At 38.5% G+C, this 19,232-nt stretch overlaps 1 protein-coding gene across 2 annotated transcripts in view; it reads left to right on the forward strand.

Annotated features, from left to right (window-relative positions):
- eIF3f1 (eukaryotic translation initiation factor 3 subunit f1) overlaps positions 1-19,232 on the forward strand; it is a 61,645-nt gene that overhangs the window by 17,836 nt on the left and 24,577 nt on the right. For both annotated transcript variants that reach the window (XM_067127479.1, XM_067127488.1), the window contains exon 4: positions 3,654-3,756. In XM_067127479.1, coding sequence (XP_066983580.1) covers positions 3,654-3,756 — 103 coding nt within the window. The remainder of the gene's footprint in view (positions 1-3,653; positions 3,757-19,232) is intronic.

The raw sequence follows: 19,232 nt of genomic DNA on the forward strand, positions 1-19,232 counted from the left end.
CCTGTGGAATTTATGGGGCAAACCAATAATAGACTTGTTTGCCACCTCCAGGAACCATCCCCCGTAGGGGGATAGTGCCGTTAGTGCACCTCATTCCTATTACTGTACCTCCATTTATATTCTCTCTCTTCCATCTTGTTATCCACCCTCTCTTGCCAATTATTTCATAGTGCAACCGCGAGGTTTTCCTCCTGTTACACCTTTCAAACCTACCTACCTACTAATTTCCTTTCCAGTGCTGAATGACCTCATAGGTCCCAGTGCTTGGCCTTTGGCCTAAACTCTGTATTCCATTCCATTCCATTCCAGACCCCCTTGCATGGGTCACGGACGCCATGCTGCAAGATTGGTCGAATCTAAACCTATACGCCTTCCCTCCCTTTTGCATGATCAGGGAGGTTTGAACAAGTTCGAGATGCACAGCAATGTGAACATGAGCCTCATTGTTCCTTTTTGGCCTCTGAGAGAGTGGTTTCCAGACCTTCTTCGTCTACTGGTGGACTTCCCGAGGCTGCTTCCCCAAAAACCATCTCTAATGAGACAACCCCACTTCAGAAGACACTATCAAGGGTTGTCCACTCTTGCTCTGACAGGATTCAGGCTGTCTGTAAGCTGGTTAGAGCGAAAGGGTTTTCAAGAGGAGCTGCAGAAGCTATTGCTCAGTGCAGAAGGTCATCTTCTAGCCTTGTCTATTAGGCTAAGAGGTCAGTCAAAATCAGTAACAATATCTCATCTTCTGGGACCACTGTAACTCAGATTGTGGACTTTCTCCTTTTTCTGAGGAAGACGAGGAACCTGTCTTCTTCGAGCATTAAAGGCTATAGGGCTATCTTAGCTCAGTCTTTACACATAGAAGACTGGATCTCTCTTTGAACCCCAATATCAAGGACCTGTTAAAGTCCTTTGATATGGAGAAATGTAAGAAGGGCAATTCTTTGGTCCCATGGAACCTGGATGTGGTCCTGAAATAGCTGACGGGCCCATCTTTTGAGCCCCTTAAGTCTGCTTCTCAAAGGAACCTGACTAGCAAGGCTCTCTTCCTCTTTGCATTAGCCACAGCTGAACGCATCGGTGAACTCCAAGTCATTGACAAGAAAGTGAGTTTCTCTCCAGGAAATGTAGTTTGTTCCTTCACTCTAGGTTTTCTGGCAAAGGATGAGGACCTGTCTAATCCCTGGCCTCGTTCTTTTGCAGTTAAGAACCTAATAGATATTCTAGGTCAAGAGGAAGAAGAGCGCTGAGACACTAGCTGCACAGGACAGAAAAGAACAGGGGTACATCTGGTAACCTTTGGTGTTCAGTAAGGAACCCATCTCATCCTCTCTCAAAGAACGCCTTGTCGTTCTTTTTGAGAGATTTAATTAAGGAAGCACGCCCAGATCCAGGAGGATTTGTTACCAAACCTTAAAGTAAGAGCTCATGACACCACTATTTGAAAGATGTGGAAACTGTTATTGCAATACCCTGGGTCCATTATTGGTGGCTGGCATGGTATTAGGTGAAGGATCATAGAAAGCACTCTTTTTCTCCTACAATCTTTTCGTCTTGGTGTAAGGTTTTTGAGATTTGTGGAGCCTGGGGTGGGTACAAGGTACGTAGAGTATACACCAGTCTTAGTGGATAGGTTGTGGTTTTTATTGAGTGTTTTCAGAGTAGTTGACAACGTTGTCTGGTTTTTAATCTTGGTACTGCACCCAGGGCAAGGGCACTTATATATGCTTTGCTAGTCATCGGTCCTATCCTTTGCTGCAAAGCTCCCCACTAAGTAGAGGCGCTCCATGGATCAACAGCCACGCCACTACAGGTTAAGATGAGCACCAACCAGAGGCAGTATTCACCTGCAGTAGTTCTTTTACCAGGTAAGGAAACAACAAGCATTGCATTCAGTGCTGGCAGATTATTCGATTTCAGTGTCATTATCATGTCTTAATATTTTGGAGCAGATTATGTCTTACGTCCATGGGTCCCACCTCCATTCAGTGTGGGATTCAGCTAAGTAATTACTTGTTTAGTTACTTATATGGAAATGATATTTTCATAATAAAATTAAGTTTCATATATACTTACCAAGTAATTACTAGATTAGAGCCCTCCCTCCTCCCCTCTCATGGACATGAGGGCATAAATGAACTGTTAATGGCTGCCAAGTTATTCTGGTGTTCCCCAATGCTGGGCGGGGTCTGTCATCTACACTAAACAATAAAATTTTTAAATTTAATAAAACTCTACACTGTTCTTGTCTGGTACATGTTATCTGTCTAGGGATGGAAAGTGAACTGAGCCAAAAAAGCTGCCTCCCCACATTAATGTCGAAGTGTGCCTGCGCAGTCCATTTGGCTGGAGGCGTATCGATTGAGATGAGCTATTTACTCAGGCCTAACTGAACGTTAAAGACGGCCTTTAGGGACTACACCCGCAGGTTGTATAAGCACCCTGCTTCTTTCAGATAGAGAAGCATCTCACCCAAGGTACTCAGAGCATGAGGCTATTCTTCCTTCTTCCTCCCTTTGAGGGTAAGCAACTTGGCCTGAGTACTTTACATGCTAAACCAGGCTCAAATGTAGGTGGTTACTCTTTTGAACAGCCATTTGTAGAGCTTTGGTAGATAAGATATGACTTTCTCTGCTCTGACTTTTAACTAGAGGGTGACCCAGCTGGTGGTGGAACTGTTTTCTGAACCCATCAATCATTTCAACCAGATATAGCTACCCTCTTTGACTTATGTAAACCTTTACTGGGTAGCACAGATTCTCTGATCATTTCCTTTCTTGAGGCTTTTAGACACCTTTGTTCAGGCTCGGATGAACAAACGTCCAACTCAGACTGAGTTGAAGGTTACAGGAGTTATTGCTCCGATAAATTTCATGATTTGGATTGTGACATATCTAGGTGGTTTTCAACTTCCAGTCAGTTGACAGCCAACCTCTCTCCTACATAAAAGACAATGGTTTGTATTGTTGTGGGAACCAATAGAACATTTTGAAAGTAATTTGTATTTTCCAAGGTATACGAGCCTTTTGTCTTATTGCCCACCTAAACCACCTCACTTTGTCCTTGATGCTGAGGGGAAAAGTCTTTTGTGACAGCATTGGGTGATGGGTGCTCCCTGCTCATTCCCTTAACCCCAAGTTGACTAACTTGCTACCAAATTTCAGAATCAATTCCAGCTTACGCTGAGGAATATTCATGGATAAAAGGCTCTAGTTTGTATACTTAGGAACATTAAAAATTAAAAATTAATGTGCTGTATTTCAACAAAGTCTTTTAGAAAACTTAATTTCATAAAATAAATTTACTAGATTATAATGTGGCTCTGATTGCATTGGAGGAAATTCACAATCTCAGATCTCCCTTGTTAGTTATGTAAAGTTACTGCACGGTTCAGGTTTGTAAAATGTTATTTTGTTTTCTTATTTTACTGCTTTAACCACAAACCATTGTTCCCTACACCTATAAATTTTAATTGGTATGCCATGTTTGAATTGTTTCATTTTGAAAGGCCCTCATATTATTAACTGTTAGACATTAGCCCCTAACTAGGAATTTTATCTGGAGCTTTCTTTGCATGTAATGGAATCCTTGCACAGACTTGCTACACAGTTACAGTACTTAAAAATAAAGGATACACTAGCCATATGATTATTATCTTGCAGGGTTATGTCAGTGCTAGCATGGGAGTGCCAGGACGTACCCCAGGAACCATGTTTGCTCCTATTCCTGTTGAAGTAATATCTTATTCACCTGAGATTGTTGGCAGTAAGTGGTGACATTATTACTTACTAGTACTTCTTGATACGCGTAGTAAATTTTAGCCCTTGTAGTAGCGAACAGCTTTTAGGGTATGATACGTCACCTGTTAAGACCTGGATTTTATACAGGAATACAGTGAGAACTAACAGAAGAATGTTTACGTCTTTCTTAAGAAGAAATGTTGAATGCATTTGCAATTTGTTTTCCCATGGACAGGTTTTTCTTTTTTAGGCATACAAATAGATCTTTAGGCCATAAATGTCAATCAGCCAGTTCTAACCATCTTTGGGTACATGTGTAGATTAGGGTACTCCACTACTCCTGAGTCCTCTCCCCCTCACTCCACTTCATCTCCCCTACCTCTTATGGATAACTCCGACGGTGACAGTGAATTTATGAGTGCTTAAATTCACATACAAAATGAAAACAAAAGCGGTTAAATGTGGGATGCCGAAGTTAGTGGACATTGTGTTAATGCATAAAAATGTATCCTTATGAAGGTTTGTATGGTTTCATATATCATAATACTGTAATCTCTTTTTGGTGTGTTCATTTCCGATGAAGCAAAACTGGATTTATATAGAAATATTAATAACAGTAGGTAAGGTTTGACTTACTATGCAACTGTTGTCTAATGTTAAAGTTATTATGAAAATTGACAAAACAGACATGTCAAAGCCAGGTTGTTAAAAGGTAAGGGGAACCTAATTTGGATTTTGTTACTTGAATTTGTAACCTTAATATGGGTACACAGACCTCTTTCCTCTTCTCTTTGCAAGAGTTACTTACATAGAGCATCTAACTTGCTAGCTAGTGTCAGAGACAAACCAGAGGAAGATTGCTTTTAAATTACACACATACTTGAAGGTCAATAACTTGTTGAAAAGAGGTTTAAATGTAGTGGTCGTGAGTGGTATATAGAGACAGTGATGATATCAAATCTTCAAATGCTCACTAACTGAGTCAGAACTTAATTAGCAAGAAAACCACTTCCAAGCAAAATCTATGTTCTCCAGCCTCTGTGGAATTGATGGAGCTTGAGCTTGACGTAGGAGCTAGTCCCAGATGGGATCCATTTTGGGAATGTCTCTCTTACAGCAGAAGTAGTTTGGCCAAGAATTCCATACTTGGTCATGGCTCTACAACCAGAAGTTTTATGAAGGTTCTTGAAGATCCTCTCTTAACCAATACTGCTCGTGAATTCCCAGTTGGAGAACGCTGTTGGATCTTAACCCTTTTGGTATCACAAGCATGTCTGTCCCTCCAGTATCATATTCAGCATTCATGTAAACTGTTACCAAGACCACTTTTTTTGTGAGAATGAAGTTTCTCTATTACTGTGTGGTTTTAGATAAGATTATTGCAAAATATTTCTAATAATAACTATTTGGTTGAAAATAATAATAATAATAATAATAATAATAATAATAATAATAATAATAAAAAATAACAAGTTGATATGACAGCAACAATAATAATGATAATAATATATAGTGTCTTCTCAGTTCTTCTCACTTCTCTTTTCTTCAAGGCTTATATCTGCTAAGAGCTGTCTGATGTACATAATGTGGATAAGGGGAAAGGCTATAATTCTGAATGCATGTATAGTTGTTTTAATCTGGTACATGCAGGTGGAAGTTAAACATGGCGTGGTATGTTTGTAGAGTTTCACTGTTAACATTCAGTAAATAAAATCACAACATTGTCCTCGAGTGGTAGTGTCGTTCTTAAGTGGTAAAGGATCTTTGTAGAGTTTTCTAAGGGCATCAGTGTTTCAAGCTGTATTGTCTGCTTATTCTCAAGACAAGGTGGTTTGTTCTTGTTAGGATGGGCTCATCAGTCAGTATACAGTATACAGGCAGTCCCCGGTTAACGGTGGGCTCAGTTAACAGTGATCTGGTTTTACGGCGCTTGTCTAGCGACGAAAATTGGCAATTTTCGGCACCAATAAGGCCTGAAATTTGCCAAAAAAGCGCCATAAATCGCAGATTTTTGGTTAGCGGCGATTTTCGGTTATCGGCGATTTTCGGTTATCGTCATACCCTCAGGACAGAACCCCCACCGATAACCGGGGACTGCCTGTATAGGGTCCCAAGTCATTGGTGGGAGGGGAGCTGAATTTTGATTGGCTGTTAGGGGATTAGTGCCCCTAGTGAAGCCTTCTGCGACGTTGATGGTTGCACCGGTCTCCGCGCGCGGATGTCGGAGACGGTGGGTGGTACTGGGAGGGTCACTCACAGCAGATGGGAGCAGCTCCTGATTGGTTTGTTCGCTTGGCTCAGGAATTCTAGTGGGCAGCATTCTATGTGCCACTGTCAGGATAAGAAAAGTTTCGTGCATGGTGTTCAGGCTAGGCCTTTCCTTCCCAATGTGTAGAGCCTCCAGGGGGTGAAGGCAGCAGTGGTTTGATGCATTATTGATATTTCCTATATTGGAAATTATATCACTCCGTTTTTATTATAATATAATTATGGTAATTCTTAACTTGATTATGAATGGCACCTTCCTGAATTTGGCAGGAGATCCTCTTGGAAAATCTCATTGTGGTCATACTGACATAAGTGCTGAGACATTCCCAGACCGGGCATTTGTACTGGTAGACCATACTGGATCTCTTCAGAGGGTCCTGCACTGAGGGGGCTGGGTTGTTCTTCATAATAGTAAATCACTAATTTGACCTTTTTCTGCAGGTCCGTAGGGCAGACATTCCTTTCTATAATGTTGTGAAGGGCGTGCTTGTCCTCTGTAGTTCATGTGAAACACACGCTTATAAAAGAGAGTGATGTCTTCAAGGACAGCGAGGCCAGGTTCCTGCAGGTACCATTTATCAGTGGTCCTACTGATGCATTTTGTGACTTCCTAGATGGAATACCCATTGTTAATCAGGGCCTGGGCATTATTTTCTAATTTGGTGCGTGTGCCTTTCCAAGAAGAGCCGTGTGAGAGAGCTCTCCTGACGAAGGCATTGACTGCAGTGCAATTGTATCTCTTTTGATACTCACTCTCCCCTTTTGAGCAGTGTCCAAAGAGATGCAAACTAACTGCAGTCAGTGCTTTCATCAGGAGAGCTCTCACACTGCTCTTCTTGAAAAGGCACACACACCAAATTAGAACGAGTATTCCAACCAGGAAGTCACAAAATGCGTTTGTAGAACCACTGATAAATCTTACCTTGCCCACCCACCCTTGAAGACATCACTTTTTTATAAGGGAGTGTTCCACACGAATCACAAAGAGAACGAGCTTACCCTTTGCAACATCATAGAAGGGAATGTCTGCCCTACAGACCTGGAGGAAAAGGTCAAATTAGTGATCTATTATAAAGTAAAAAGACTAGTAGCCTGATTATGAAGAACAACCCAGCCCCCTTGTTGCAGGACCAATGTGTTCTACTGTTACAAATGCCCAGTCCGAGAATGCCTTGGCACTTACATTGGCATGCCACATTCAGGAAGGTGTCATTTGTAATCATGCTAAGAATGACCATGATATTAAAAAAGAATGGAGTGATATATTTCCCAATATAGGAATTAATGATAATGCAGCAGACCATTGCTGCCTTTGCCTCCTGGAGGCTCTGCACATTGGAAAGGAAAGGCCTAGCCTTAACACCACGCAGGAAACTTTCCTTCTACTGACTGGCACGCAGAATGCTGCCCGCCGGTATTGTATTCGTGAGCTGAGAGAGTGGACCAACCAAGAGCTGCCTCCATCTGCTGTGAGTGACCCTCCCAGGACCACCCACCCTGTCTCCAACATCTGCATGCATAGATGGGTGCAACCATCAATGTCTGGGAGAAGGCTTCGCTCAGGGGCACTAATTCCCTTACAGCCAATCAAAATTCAGAACGAACCTTGAGAATAGGCCAACGATATGGCTTGAAACATTAACACCCTTAGACAACCCCTATGAAGATCCTCTACTACTTAAGAATGACGCTACCACTTGAGGATGACATCGTGATTTTATTTACTGAATTCGGACAGCGAAACTCTACAGATAAACCACGCCATGTTTAACTTTCACCTGCGTGTACCAGAATAAAATGACTATACTGTATTAAGAACTATATTGTCCACAATGAACTGCATGAAATCTCTGCAATAAGAACAAGAGTTTTGCTGACTACTGTATTATGGGAATTTAGCAATACCCTGAACATGAAATGCAATCCAAGTTTTTTGAACCATGCCAAACCTTTTCTGTTTGCTTCATATGGCTCCAGAATTTCATCAGACGAATCCACACCCTGCCCATTTTCTCATTGTATCATGCAATATGCAGAGGTTTGTTTTGAAAGATTGTCTTATTTCCAGAATATATTCTGGTTTTTCCATCATTCCAGCATCATACTTTGTTTTCAAAACTGTAACCTCTCTCTTATCTGTCCGTATCACGACCAAAGTATTATTCCTTCTTGCAAAGCAGCACTGTTCCTAATTCAGATTTGCATGAGCACCACTTTTTGGGGGGTCCCTTTCACTTCTGACAACACCTGAGAACATTGAGAAATGAAGGTTTGTATACCAGTTGTCTGTAACCATATGCCTTCCCTTATCAAGTAAATCCTTCATTGGATAAACAACAATTTTTTTTGGTCAAGAGAGATGTATTATACTTACATCACTGAAGAAATGTATCTTTTCCGTGATAAATTTGAAATTTCCATGAATACCATTCCATTAGCTATCAGAAGGGCACAGACAAAGTCTTCCACACCAAATCTTGCACATTTAGTTTTGATAAATTGTTTAAATCTGAGACTGAGATGTCCTTTCCACAGTATGAGAACTTCATCAACAGCTGTATGTTAATGAGGCCTCATCAATGCTTGGCATCTCTCGAAGCAAATCAAGAAAAGACTTGATTCTTGTAGAAGGCTGATTATTTATTACACTATCAGTTGGAGAAAATCTCAAAAACTTCAAAATACTAAAATATCTATCTCTGCTCTTAATCTCTTCTAAAAATATGGCTGGCTCAGAACATATGAGGCCCTTTACCAATACATTTTCTTATGAGGGAACTTCATGGTGCCCATTGCCATTGTCAAGCAAAAGATGGTGTGCATGTAATTTCCTGTTACCTCCCACCACTTTAGACCTTGAATTTTCCCAAGGTTTTTTTGTCTCTTTCTTGAAATATGTTGCAGCTCTCATTTGTCCACTCGCGCAATGCCTCTGTCATTTCCTTAGCAAAAAAGTATTGATAAGCATCTGCTGGCAACAGAAGTAGAGTTTCCCCCCTAGGCAGGGTTGAGCCTAGAAAAATAATATTCCAGCCACTCTCCACCTCTCTGCCTTTGATTTCATTATCACTAATTTCACTAAATTCACTGTCAAGTGATGAATCACTTCCATAAGTCATCTGCACTAGGCAAAAAATCATAATTTGAAAATCCCTGCCACTCATTTGGGATGATGTATTAACACAAATCACATGAAAATGGAGGAAAAACAATAAGAACAAAGGCTAATGATATACTGTACACCGATCACTCTGAATGCTTGTAGAGTACTGGCCTTGTGGTATGCTGTCTCTTATGTTCAAGTTCAAACTCGCTGAAGGGCAGGGCATTGGATGTGGGAGGAGCTAAATATACGTTAGTAAGGTATTCTAGATGTATAAAAATCAGTTAATAGCTTATCCTTGTATTTCTGAAGCTCTGAGCATTTTAAATGAAAATTGACCTTCCAGGAACGTCACAAGACATGAATATTGTACTTTTATGATGTATGTACATCATGGTTTCCAATGGGTGAAGACTTGCAATATGGGTAATAGGATTGTTATTTTTAGGATGCTGGTTGTGAGAGAGCTGCGTAACATGATGGGGTTATGAGAGAATCTAGTGATGAGTTTCCATTAGTCTTCCCAAGCTTACAAATATCTTGAAACATTAATTATTCCTAAAGCTGTAGTTAATTCTTTGCTGAGGCTCTTTGTGACCACATTAATCATCATTGAGGAGGACATAAGAATGGCAACTAACTGGCCTCAGCTCCTTTGCAGTAGTAGTTAGGATTTGTGGAAACTGTTTTAATGTCAATAACATCTAGTTCCTGTCTTATGTAGATGTAATAGGGCCTCTTTTGTAGATATACTGGTCAGGAAATGGTATCCTCTTAAGTTGTTCTAAGTGTCTTTTCCTGTTAATCTTGAAATTCTAGTAGTGGTCTAACTGAAAAGCAAAAGTAACCGCTTTAGGAGTTCTGCTACCAGCAGTCAAAGCCCTGTCTACACAGTATGCTAATTCTTGTTAGCAAAGATATGTCCTGAAGTCCGACCTCACTGAAATCTGGGAGTAAATGTCAAGACTGAAGAGGGTCACCACTTCTATGTCACTTAGGGAGTCACCAGCAAATGATCAAGAAATGGGAGAGCCACTTAAACACTTGTCTTAAAAATATAGAATTGTTTCCTTTATTAAAAGGTCCAGGTTATTCCCAGGTTCCAGCTGAGAAATTCTAGAAACAAAGGAAAGGGCCATCATCATCTTTAGAATCTTAATTCAAAGAGGCCCATGTTACTGATGCAGCCACTTGTCCTGGTCCAGTCTTGTAGGCGTTGAGAAGAAGAAAAATCCTAAAGTTATATGCTCCTGGTTTAGAGGGAACCTAGCCAGCATTTGATAGGTTTTCAGCTTTTAATGCTTGACTGCATAGCTAGGAACTATGTAGCTCTCTATTCTTCAAGCAGGTCTGATGGTCAGAGTCCCATCTGTCCTTGTGTAGTTTGACCTTGTTTTTGAGGTACTCAGTACATTAGCCTGAGGAATCCATTGGGAATTTTCAAGGACCAGTCCTGCCACCAAGTCTAAGATCCCAGTGCTGGATCTTCATAGGGGTCAATTCTGCAAACAGAGAGAGGATCCTACAGTAATAAAGGCTAAAAGATATCCCCAAAATTATACAACATGGAAGAGTTAGGTGAGAATGTGTAAATCCTGGTCCCTTGTCCCAAGGCCTAAGGAAGGTTTTGTGCTTTCCAGTGAAACTCAAGGTGTCATTGAATATTAAGGATCACTGCAAAAAAGAGCTGCCCACTTATGTATCTGTGACTTTGCTCCCGTGAGATCTTGTTTGCTTGGACTTGTTTCTTCAAGAGGCTTTGTTAAAAAATATGGAACCTTCTATGATCAAAGTGCCTTTCTTGCTCATGGATCACATTCAACCTGTAATTTGATAGCATTCTACCAAAAGAAGCACTGTTGGCTGTCTCTCATGGTCCCAAACACTAATGGTTGGTAGTATCCAACTAATACCAGGTGCTGTCCATGCCTAAAATTTCATAGAGGATGGGAAAGATGAAGGAGGCACAGTTATTTGATCAAAGGTAGTATGTCCTTGCCAGGTTCTGCCATCTGTCACTAAAGTGGTCAGTGATAAGAAACAGCCAGCGTCTAAGGTCTAGACATGGATGGACACTTTCTCCAGTCATGAGTTCAAATCCCTAGCACAGAATATCTCATGAGGTTAACTTCAAGGTAAGACATTGGTTCCTGTACTAGGCACAGCTGCTCTCTTATTGTATATCTTTCTTTGAACCTGATTTGCAGAATGTTTCTGAATGTCTTGATAGTGCTTTAGTTGTCTGTAAAAAAAAAAATGATTGAGATGGCTATTTGTCTGTCCGTCTGCACTTTTTTTTTGTCCACCCTCAGATGTTAAAAACTATTGAGGCTGGAGGGCTGCAAATTGATATGTAAATCATCCACCCTCCAATCATTAAGCATACCAAATTGTAGCCCTCTAGCCTCAGTAGTTTTCATTTTATTTAAGGTTAAAGTTGCCATGATCATGTGTCTGTCACCATTATATGTGCCAACAACACAGGCCACCACCAGGCTGTGGCTAAAAGTTTCATGGGCCATAGCTGAGAGTTTTATGAGCTGTGCCTGAGAGTTTCACACAGCATTATGTGCTGTACAATAAACCCCTTGCGTTTGCGGGGGATGCGTACCACAACCCCCCTGCGAATAGTTAAAATCCACGAATAGTTAACACTCCCCTCTAAAAACGATCGTAACTGCCTGTCTTGAAAGTTCAAATGCCAATTGTACATCTTAAACTAGCATCCTACATCAAGTGCACGTTAAACTATTATCCTATTATTACTTTATTAATCTTTGAAATGATATTAACCCTTAAACGCCTACTGGACGTATCATACGTCGACTAAAATTGTTTGTTGGGTGCCAAGTGGACGTACCGTACGCGACTACAAAAAATTTCAACCTTCGGTCAACTTTGACTCGACCGAAATGGTCGAAAAACACAATTGTAAGCTAAAACTCTTACATTCTAGTAATATTCAATCATTTACCTTCATTTTGCAGCGAATTGAAAGTCTCTAGCACAATATTTCCATTTATGGTGAATTTTTGAAAAAAACTTTTTTCTTACGTCCGCGCGGTAACTCGGCTGAAAATTTCAGAAATTCTTTCGTCAGTTTGTCGTAATTTTTGCACTGTTTTATATTAGCCGTAACGTAAAGTTTTAATATGAAAATGTGCGCAATTTCATGTAAAATACAACAGAATACAACCCATGGTTGTAGCTTTTATCAGTTTGGAAATATTCTCATATAAATCTCGATAACTGCCAAAATTTCAACCTTCGGTCAACTTTGACTCGACTGAAATGGTAAAAAAACGCAATTGTAAGCTAGAACTCTTACATCTAGTAATATTCAATCATTTACCTTCATTTTGCAACAAATTGGAAGTCTCTAGCACAATATTTCGATTTATGATGAATTTTTGAAAAAAACTTTTTCCTTACATCCGCGCCAGAAATTCTTTCGTCACGTTGTCGTAATGTTTGCACCGTTTTATATTAGTCGTTACATAAAGTTTTATAATTGGAAATGTGCGCAATTTCATGTAGAATACAACAGAAAATAACTCATGGTTGTAGCTTTTATCAGTTTTGAAATATTTTCATATAAATCACGATAACTGCCAAAGTTTCAACCTTCGGTCAACTTTAACTCGACCAAAATGGTAAAAACGCAATTATAAGCTAAAACTCTTACATTCTAGTAATATACAATCATGTACCTTCATTTTGCAACAAACTGGAAGTCTCTAGCACAATATTTCGATTTATGGTGAATTTCTGAAAAAAAAACTTTTTCTTACGCCTGCGCGCCGTAACTTGGCGAACATCTCAGAAATCTTTTAAATCACGTTGTCGTAATGTTTGCATCGTTTTACATTAGTCGTTACATAAACTTTATATATGAAAATGGGCGCAATTTCATGTAGAATACAACAGAAAATAATTCATGGTTGTAGCTTTTATCACTTTTGAAATATTTTCACATAAATCACGATAACTGCCAAAATTTCAACCTTCGGTCAACTTTAACTCGACCGAAATGGTCGAAAAACTCAATTGTAAGCTAAAACTCGTACATTCTAGTAATATTCAATCATTTACCTTTATTTTGCAATAAATTGGAAGTCTCTAGCACAATATTTCGATTTATGGTGAATTTTTGAAAAAACATTTTCCTTACGTCCAGCGCGGTAATTCGCCGAACATCTCAGAAATTCTTTCGTCACGTTGTTGTCGTAATGTTTGCACCGTTTTATATTAGTCGTTACATAAACTTTTATATATGAAAATGTGCGCAATTTCATGTAGAATACAACAGAAAATAAATCATGGTTGTAGCTTTTATCAGTTTTGAAATATTTTCATATAAATTACGATAAATAGAAAAAATTCGACCTTCTGTCAACTTTAACTTGACCGAAATGGTCGAAAACTGCAATTGTAAGCTAAAACACTTACAGTCTAGTAATATTCAATCAATTAGCTTCATTTTTCAACAAACAGGAAGTCTGTAGCACAATATTTCGATTTATGGTGAATTTTTGAAAAAAACATTTTTTTACGTCCGCGCTTTACGGATTCATGCATCATATTGTGATAATATTTTCTCTGTGTTGCTTTGATCGTTTTACAATTTGTTATATACCAAAATCATCGCAATTTAGTGTACAATACAAAGAAAAAAAATAATCCGTTAGCTTTAATCGTTTTGCTCACAGCGCGATTTGTATAAAATTATATATGAAAATTTTTTTTTGCGCTGTCATATATTTCAATATTTATATATGATAATGATATTTTTTCATTTCTGATGGTTGCATACTAAACTTCAGGCAATGACAAAAAAAGGAGCCAAAAATGAACTCTTAATCTTAAAAACTAAGTGTGCTGTGATTTTTTGAAAAAAACTTTTTTTCCGCTTCGGCGCTAACTCCCGAACGCTGCCGGTATACGGGAGACGTTTTTGTAAATAGGGGCTCGGCGTTTAAGGGTTAATATAATTTCAAAGTCATCTTAAACGTTTTACCCTTACAAATATATACGTATGTGCTTCCAACCCCTCCAGCCGATAACACAGAGAGAGAGAGAGAGAGAGAGAGAGAGAGAGAGAGAGAGAGAGAGAGAATTATATCTTTCTATCAACCACTCTCCCTTTCTCTCTCTCTCTCTCTCTCTCTCTCTCTCTCTCTCTATCTATCTATCTATCTATCTATATATCTCTCTATCTATCTATCTATCTATCTATCTATCTATCTATCTATCTATCTATCTCTCACATTCTGAGTATCCTTTGGAGAGAGGGAGAGAGAGAGAGAGAAAGAGAGGGTGTTTGTTCTTACATATCGTGACAAAGAGAAAATAACTTGGAAAAAGAGAGAGAGAGAAAGTTATCTTACATTAGATATTAAAAGGTGGAAGTTCATGATTTATGAAGGAAGAAGAAGAAGAAGAGAGAGAGAGAGAGAGAGAGAGAGATTTTTCAGCATCCTTGACCATCTGTGGGCAGCATTATCTCCCCTTTGTGATCTGTGTCAATATGTCAAGTTAATTGACAGGGACTTGCAACCCCCCCCCCTTACCCATACAAATGCAAAAAGTTGTAATTATAGCATGGAAAATATGAAAAAAATTAGTAACAGTAATGTCACATTTATCTATAAAACTGCAGTATACAAAACAAATAAACATGTTACATATGCATCAAAAAGATATCTCAGTGAGAGAGAGAGAGAGAGAGAGAGAGAGAGAGAGAGAGAGAGAGAGAGAGAGAGAGAGAGAGAGAGAGAGAGAGAGAGAAGAGAGAGAGAGAGAGAGAGAGAGAGAGAGAGAGAGAGAGAGAGAGAGAGAGAGAATTTTTCGGTATCCTTCATAGGTTATTTGACCACCAAGTGGCAACATTTATTTGACTACCGAGTGGCAACATCTTCTACCATTGCATCAGTATGTCAAGATATTTGACATATTTGACAGGTTATACACCCCCCCCTTGCTCCAAAGCTTTCAGAAAAAGATGAGGGAAAGAATGTGTATTGAATTAGAATCTTACTACTTCACTACATTTTCTGTAATGAATTGGTATTTTGGTGTGTTTAGTTCATTATTAATATTAACAATTGAAAATTAGTAAATCATTTATCATATAAAAAAAATAAACTTACATATTACATATGCATAAAAATTCTCTCATCTCAGTAAAAGAAAGAGAGAGAGAATTATTATTTTTATGTTAATGTTATTATTTAATCTTATTGTTAAACTTAATATTAATACTTGAAAATGAGTGCTGTAAATCATTATTTTATCATAAAATGTATATGTAAGTACAGTACAGTAATTAGGCACGAAAATAATGTGAAATACAGAATATTGTTCTACGAAAAAATCTGCGAATGGGTGAGTTTTCCAGCACATAATTTATAGATAGGTTCCACAGAAAATACTGTGAATGGCTGAGTCTGTGAATTGTGAGAACACAAATCTGGGGGGTTTACTGTACAGAAAACTCGATTGCGCCAAAGAAACTTCGGCACATTTTTTACTTGTTTCTATTGCAGAATGACTGGAGAGGCAGTAGAGACTGAAGTTATTGATTATGGCCCTATCATGAGTAAGTCTAATCCTTTGTATGAGATGACTTGTTTTGGCCATAGAACCCTAGCTGTGTTTCAGACATGAGGTCCAGGCTGTGTTCACTTCTGATGGACATTTCTGCTTAGCACAGATCCAACCATGTCCTAGCCCAAGATCTTAGCTGTCCACCTCTCCTGTAAGTCATCTCTTATCGGGCACTGAATACTAGCCGTGTTCCAGCTTCAGGGCCTCTTTATTTCCAGTCATTAGTTGCAACTGGGTAGCAGCGGAGGAAAGTGTTAGACCCAGTGGTCCTTTGGGGATAACAGAGGAGAATCATCATAAATATGGATAAGAGACTTAACAATAAGCTCGTCCTCATTTGAATTCAGTGATGGAACAGTATCCTGAGCAGTACTGGTCAGTGGCTAAAACTGTGGGTACAAAAGGTGAGGTTTGGATAAATGATTCCCTCATATGCTGCATAACCATGGTGATTCTGTCACAAGTTGACTTCTCAGATTCTCTTGCTGCAAAATTGCATCATTTAGTCTTAACTGTTAAAATTCTGACAACACGCAGTTATATCATTTGTAGAACAATTCTTAAATTCATTAAAAATACTTTGTGAGTACATGTTCTGTATGACTTCCGTAGCTTTTCTTGGAAAGAACCAACCAAAACAAGTATTCTGTCACATGAAATTACTTAACACCGTACATACTCGTGTGATATTCGACTCCATGGGATGTTCGACCCCCATTTTTTACTGCATATATTAGGATTTTAGCATATACCCCATGTAATGTTCGAGTTTTGATTCTGCCAATAAGCCTAGGCTGTTTCTACATATTTGGAATAAAAAAATGATGGTAGCCTAGGCTATGTTAAGCAGTTGCTACTGTAGCCTAGTCTAAGATTCTGACATCTAAAAATTGAGTTAAACTAAGAAGCTAAAAGCTTAGAATATACCTATAAAATGTATAAAAAATCAGTATGTACTCATTTCAAATCATTAAAATAAACTATAATAAACAAAAGGGAAAAAAGCTTCCGACCTTTTTTGTTTACACTCGTTTTGTCATAACTACTGAAAGCTTGCCAAGCAATCACTGTAACTAGCGAACAGTATAATCATCATACATTTCTATTCTTTAACCTCTTTTCACTAATGTTTGTTTTTTTTTCGTTGAATGCATTGTGTGACTAAATTTTTGAATTTACTGCATCCCTTTTACCAAAAGAAAAAAAATGAATGATTCTTTGTGAATTGTAAGTGAAGAGAAATCAGCTGATGAAATACAAGTGGCAGCTAATGCTTGTTTACATTCAGGAAATGTAGGCTACACTTATTATAGCCTAGAACAGCCATAAATGTAGAAACAACATAACAATATTGTAATAAAAGATTCTCAGATAAATAAAACAACATTTGTATGTACAGTGAACCCCCCGTATTGGCGGGGGATGCATAACCCCCCCCCTGCGAATAGCTAAAATCCACGAATACTTAAAACCCCTCTTAAAAACACAGAACTGCCCATTTTGATAGTTTTATCACAAAAAGTGCATTTATTCATGAAAATTATATGAAAATACAGTAATTAGCGAATATTTCTCATTGAAAAATACTGCGAATGGGCAAATTTTCCGTGAATAATGGCTAGATATGTTCCACAGAGAAACCCACGAATGCGTGAGTCCGAGAATCATGAGAACGCGAATACGGGGGTTTACTGTATTGTCTTTATTATACCCCCCCAAAAAAAAAAATAGTTTGTGAACTGTTGTGGAAGGAAATGCTACTTTGTTGACTTCCGTTGTCGGGAAATCCAAAGCTTAAATGTAGCCTAGTCCCAAAATCTTGCACTTTTCCAAAACTATACGTCTTTTAATGTTCGACCCCAAAATTGGTCGTAAAATATTGAATATTACACGAGTATATACAGTAATAACCTCCCCAGTAGAACTAGCAAGTGGCCAAAACCTGGAAGATTAATACATATGTTTATAAATTACCCTGCCTTCAAGAACATATATAGGCTGCACACTTATATGCCAAATGTAGCAAAAATTACAAATTGCTCAAAATTTTAGTAACATATAAATTCAGCTTATCATTTACTGAAAACTTTTATCCTTAATATTATCAAAGTTAAACTAGGTAATGTATCTCTGAAAAGGATTTAAAAATGATTTTTTAACAAGGCATGAAAGCTGAAACCTTTTAGGTTTCTGGAAACTGAAGAAAATGAAAACTGGCTACTGATGTGGCATACAAATTAACTTAGACACCAATGAACAGAAAACAGCTGGTTACTTTACACAGAGAAATACATTTTATTAATTTATAAGTATTTCTTTTAATGCTAGAAAACTCAGCTCATCAGCGGTATGGCCTTGTATAACCTAAAAAATCATTTGTTGATAACTTTGATATGATATTTGGCTTAAAAAGGATGACATTCATTCTTATTAGGTTTATCTGTCTTGGTACTCCACTTTCAAAATAATTTGGAATAGCAGTTAATAAAATAGTAAATCTGCCTTGCCATTAAAGTGCAAAATTGCTTTAAGACTGTTTTTATGCATTTTTGTCTTTTTTGAGTTGTTCTTCAGATTGAGGTGTGTAGCTTTATGGTCATAGATATTACTGTGGCCAAGGACTTATGGTTTATATGTTTAATTTTTTACTAGAAACTTGGATTTCCGTATGTAACATGTCTTAAGAGTTTTGCATGTATTGAAGACTTCATCCCACACTAAATTTGGAAGCTAATAGAAATAAGGAACTGGAACTGTCTAAAGCTCTTGATTTAAAAGTGTGTGAAATATATTCTGGAGCTACTAATGCTGCTACATAGTATTATTCTATCAGTTTGTTTGAAACCATGAAACCTCACATTACAGTATTGAGTTCCTGTGTGTAGAAATGGCTGTGCACCATTAACTGTAAAACATTGTTTGTTGCATGGGACTCCATATTTCAGCCAGTAACAATGTAGGGGGGCTATGCCGTCCATGCACCTCACACGGTGCACTGTAGGCATTAATTAAGGTTCCTTGCAGCATCCCTTTGGCCCCAGGCACTTATATTCATATTCTCTTTCTTCCATTCCATCTTACTGCCCACCCTCTCTTAACAGTTTTTTCATAGTGCAACTGAGGTTTTCCTCACAGTTACTCCTTTAAAACCTTTTTAATCTCAATTTCCCTTTCAGCCCAGAATGACCTCATAGGTCCCAGTGCTTGGCCACTGGCCAAAATTTTATATTGTTTTCTAATAACAGAAGCTTGTCGGGGGTTTTGTCCCCAGCTGAGCACTGATAACCGAAAATCGTCGATAATCAGAACATCACAGTAATTATGGTAATAAGTGGTGTTTACGATGCCGCAAGCACTGATTAGCGCCAATAAACCATTTAGCGATGCTGATGAACCACTTGCTGGTGCCAAAAATTGCTTACAGGCACCAATAAACCACCTACTGACACTGATAAACTGCCTACTGACACTGATAAACCGCTTACTGGCACCGAAAATCTGTATTGGATACAAGACCTTTGAAG

The sequence above is a fragment of the Macrobrachium rosenbergii genome, chromosome 3 (genome assembly GCF_040412425.1).
Source record: "Macrobrachium rosenbergii isolate ZJJX-2024 chromosome 3, ASM4041242v1, whole genome shotgun sequence".
In the NCBI taxonomy this organism is placed as follows: Eukaryota; Metazoa; Arthropoda; class Malacostraca; order Decapoda; family Palaemonidae; genus Macrobrachium; species Macrobrachium rosenbergii.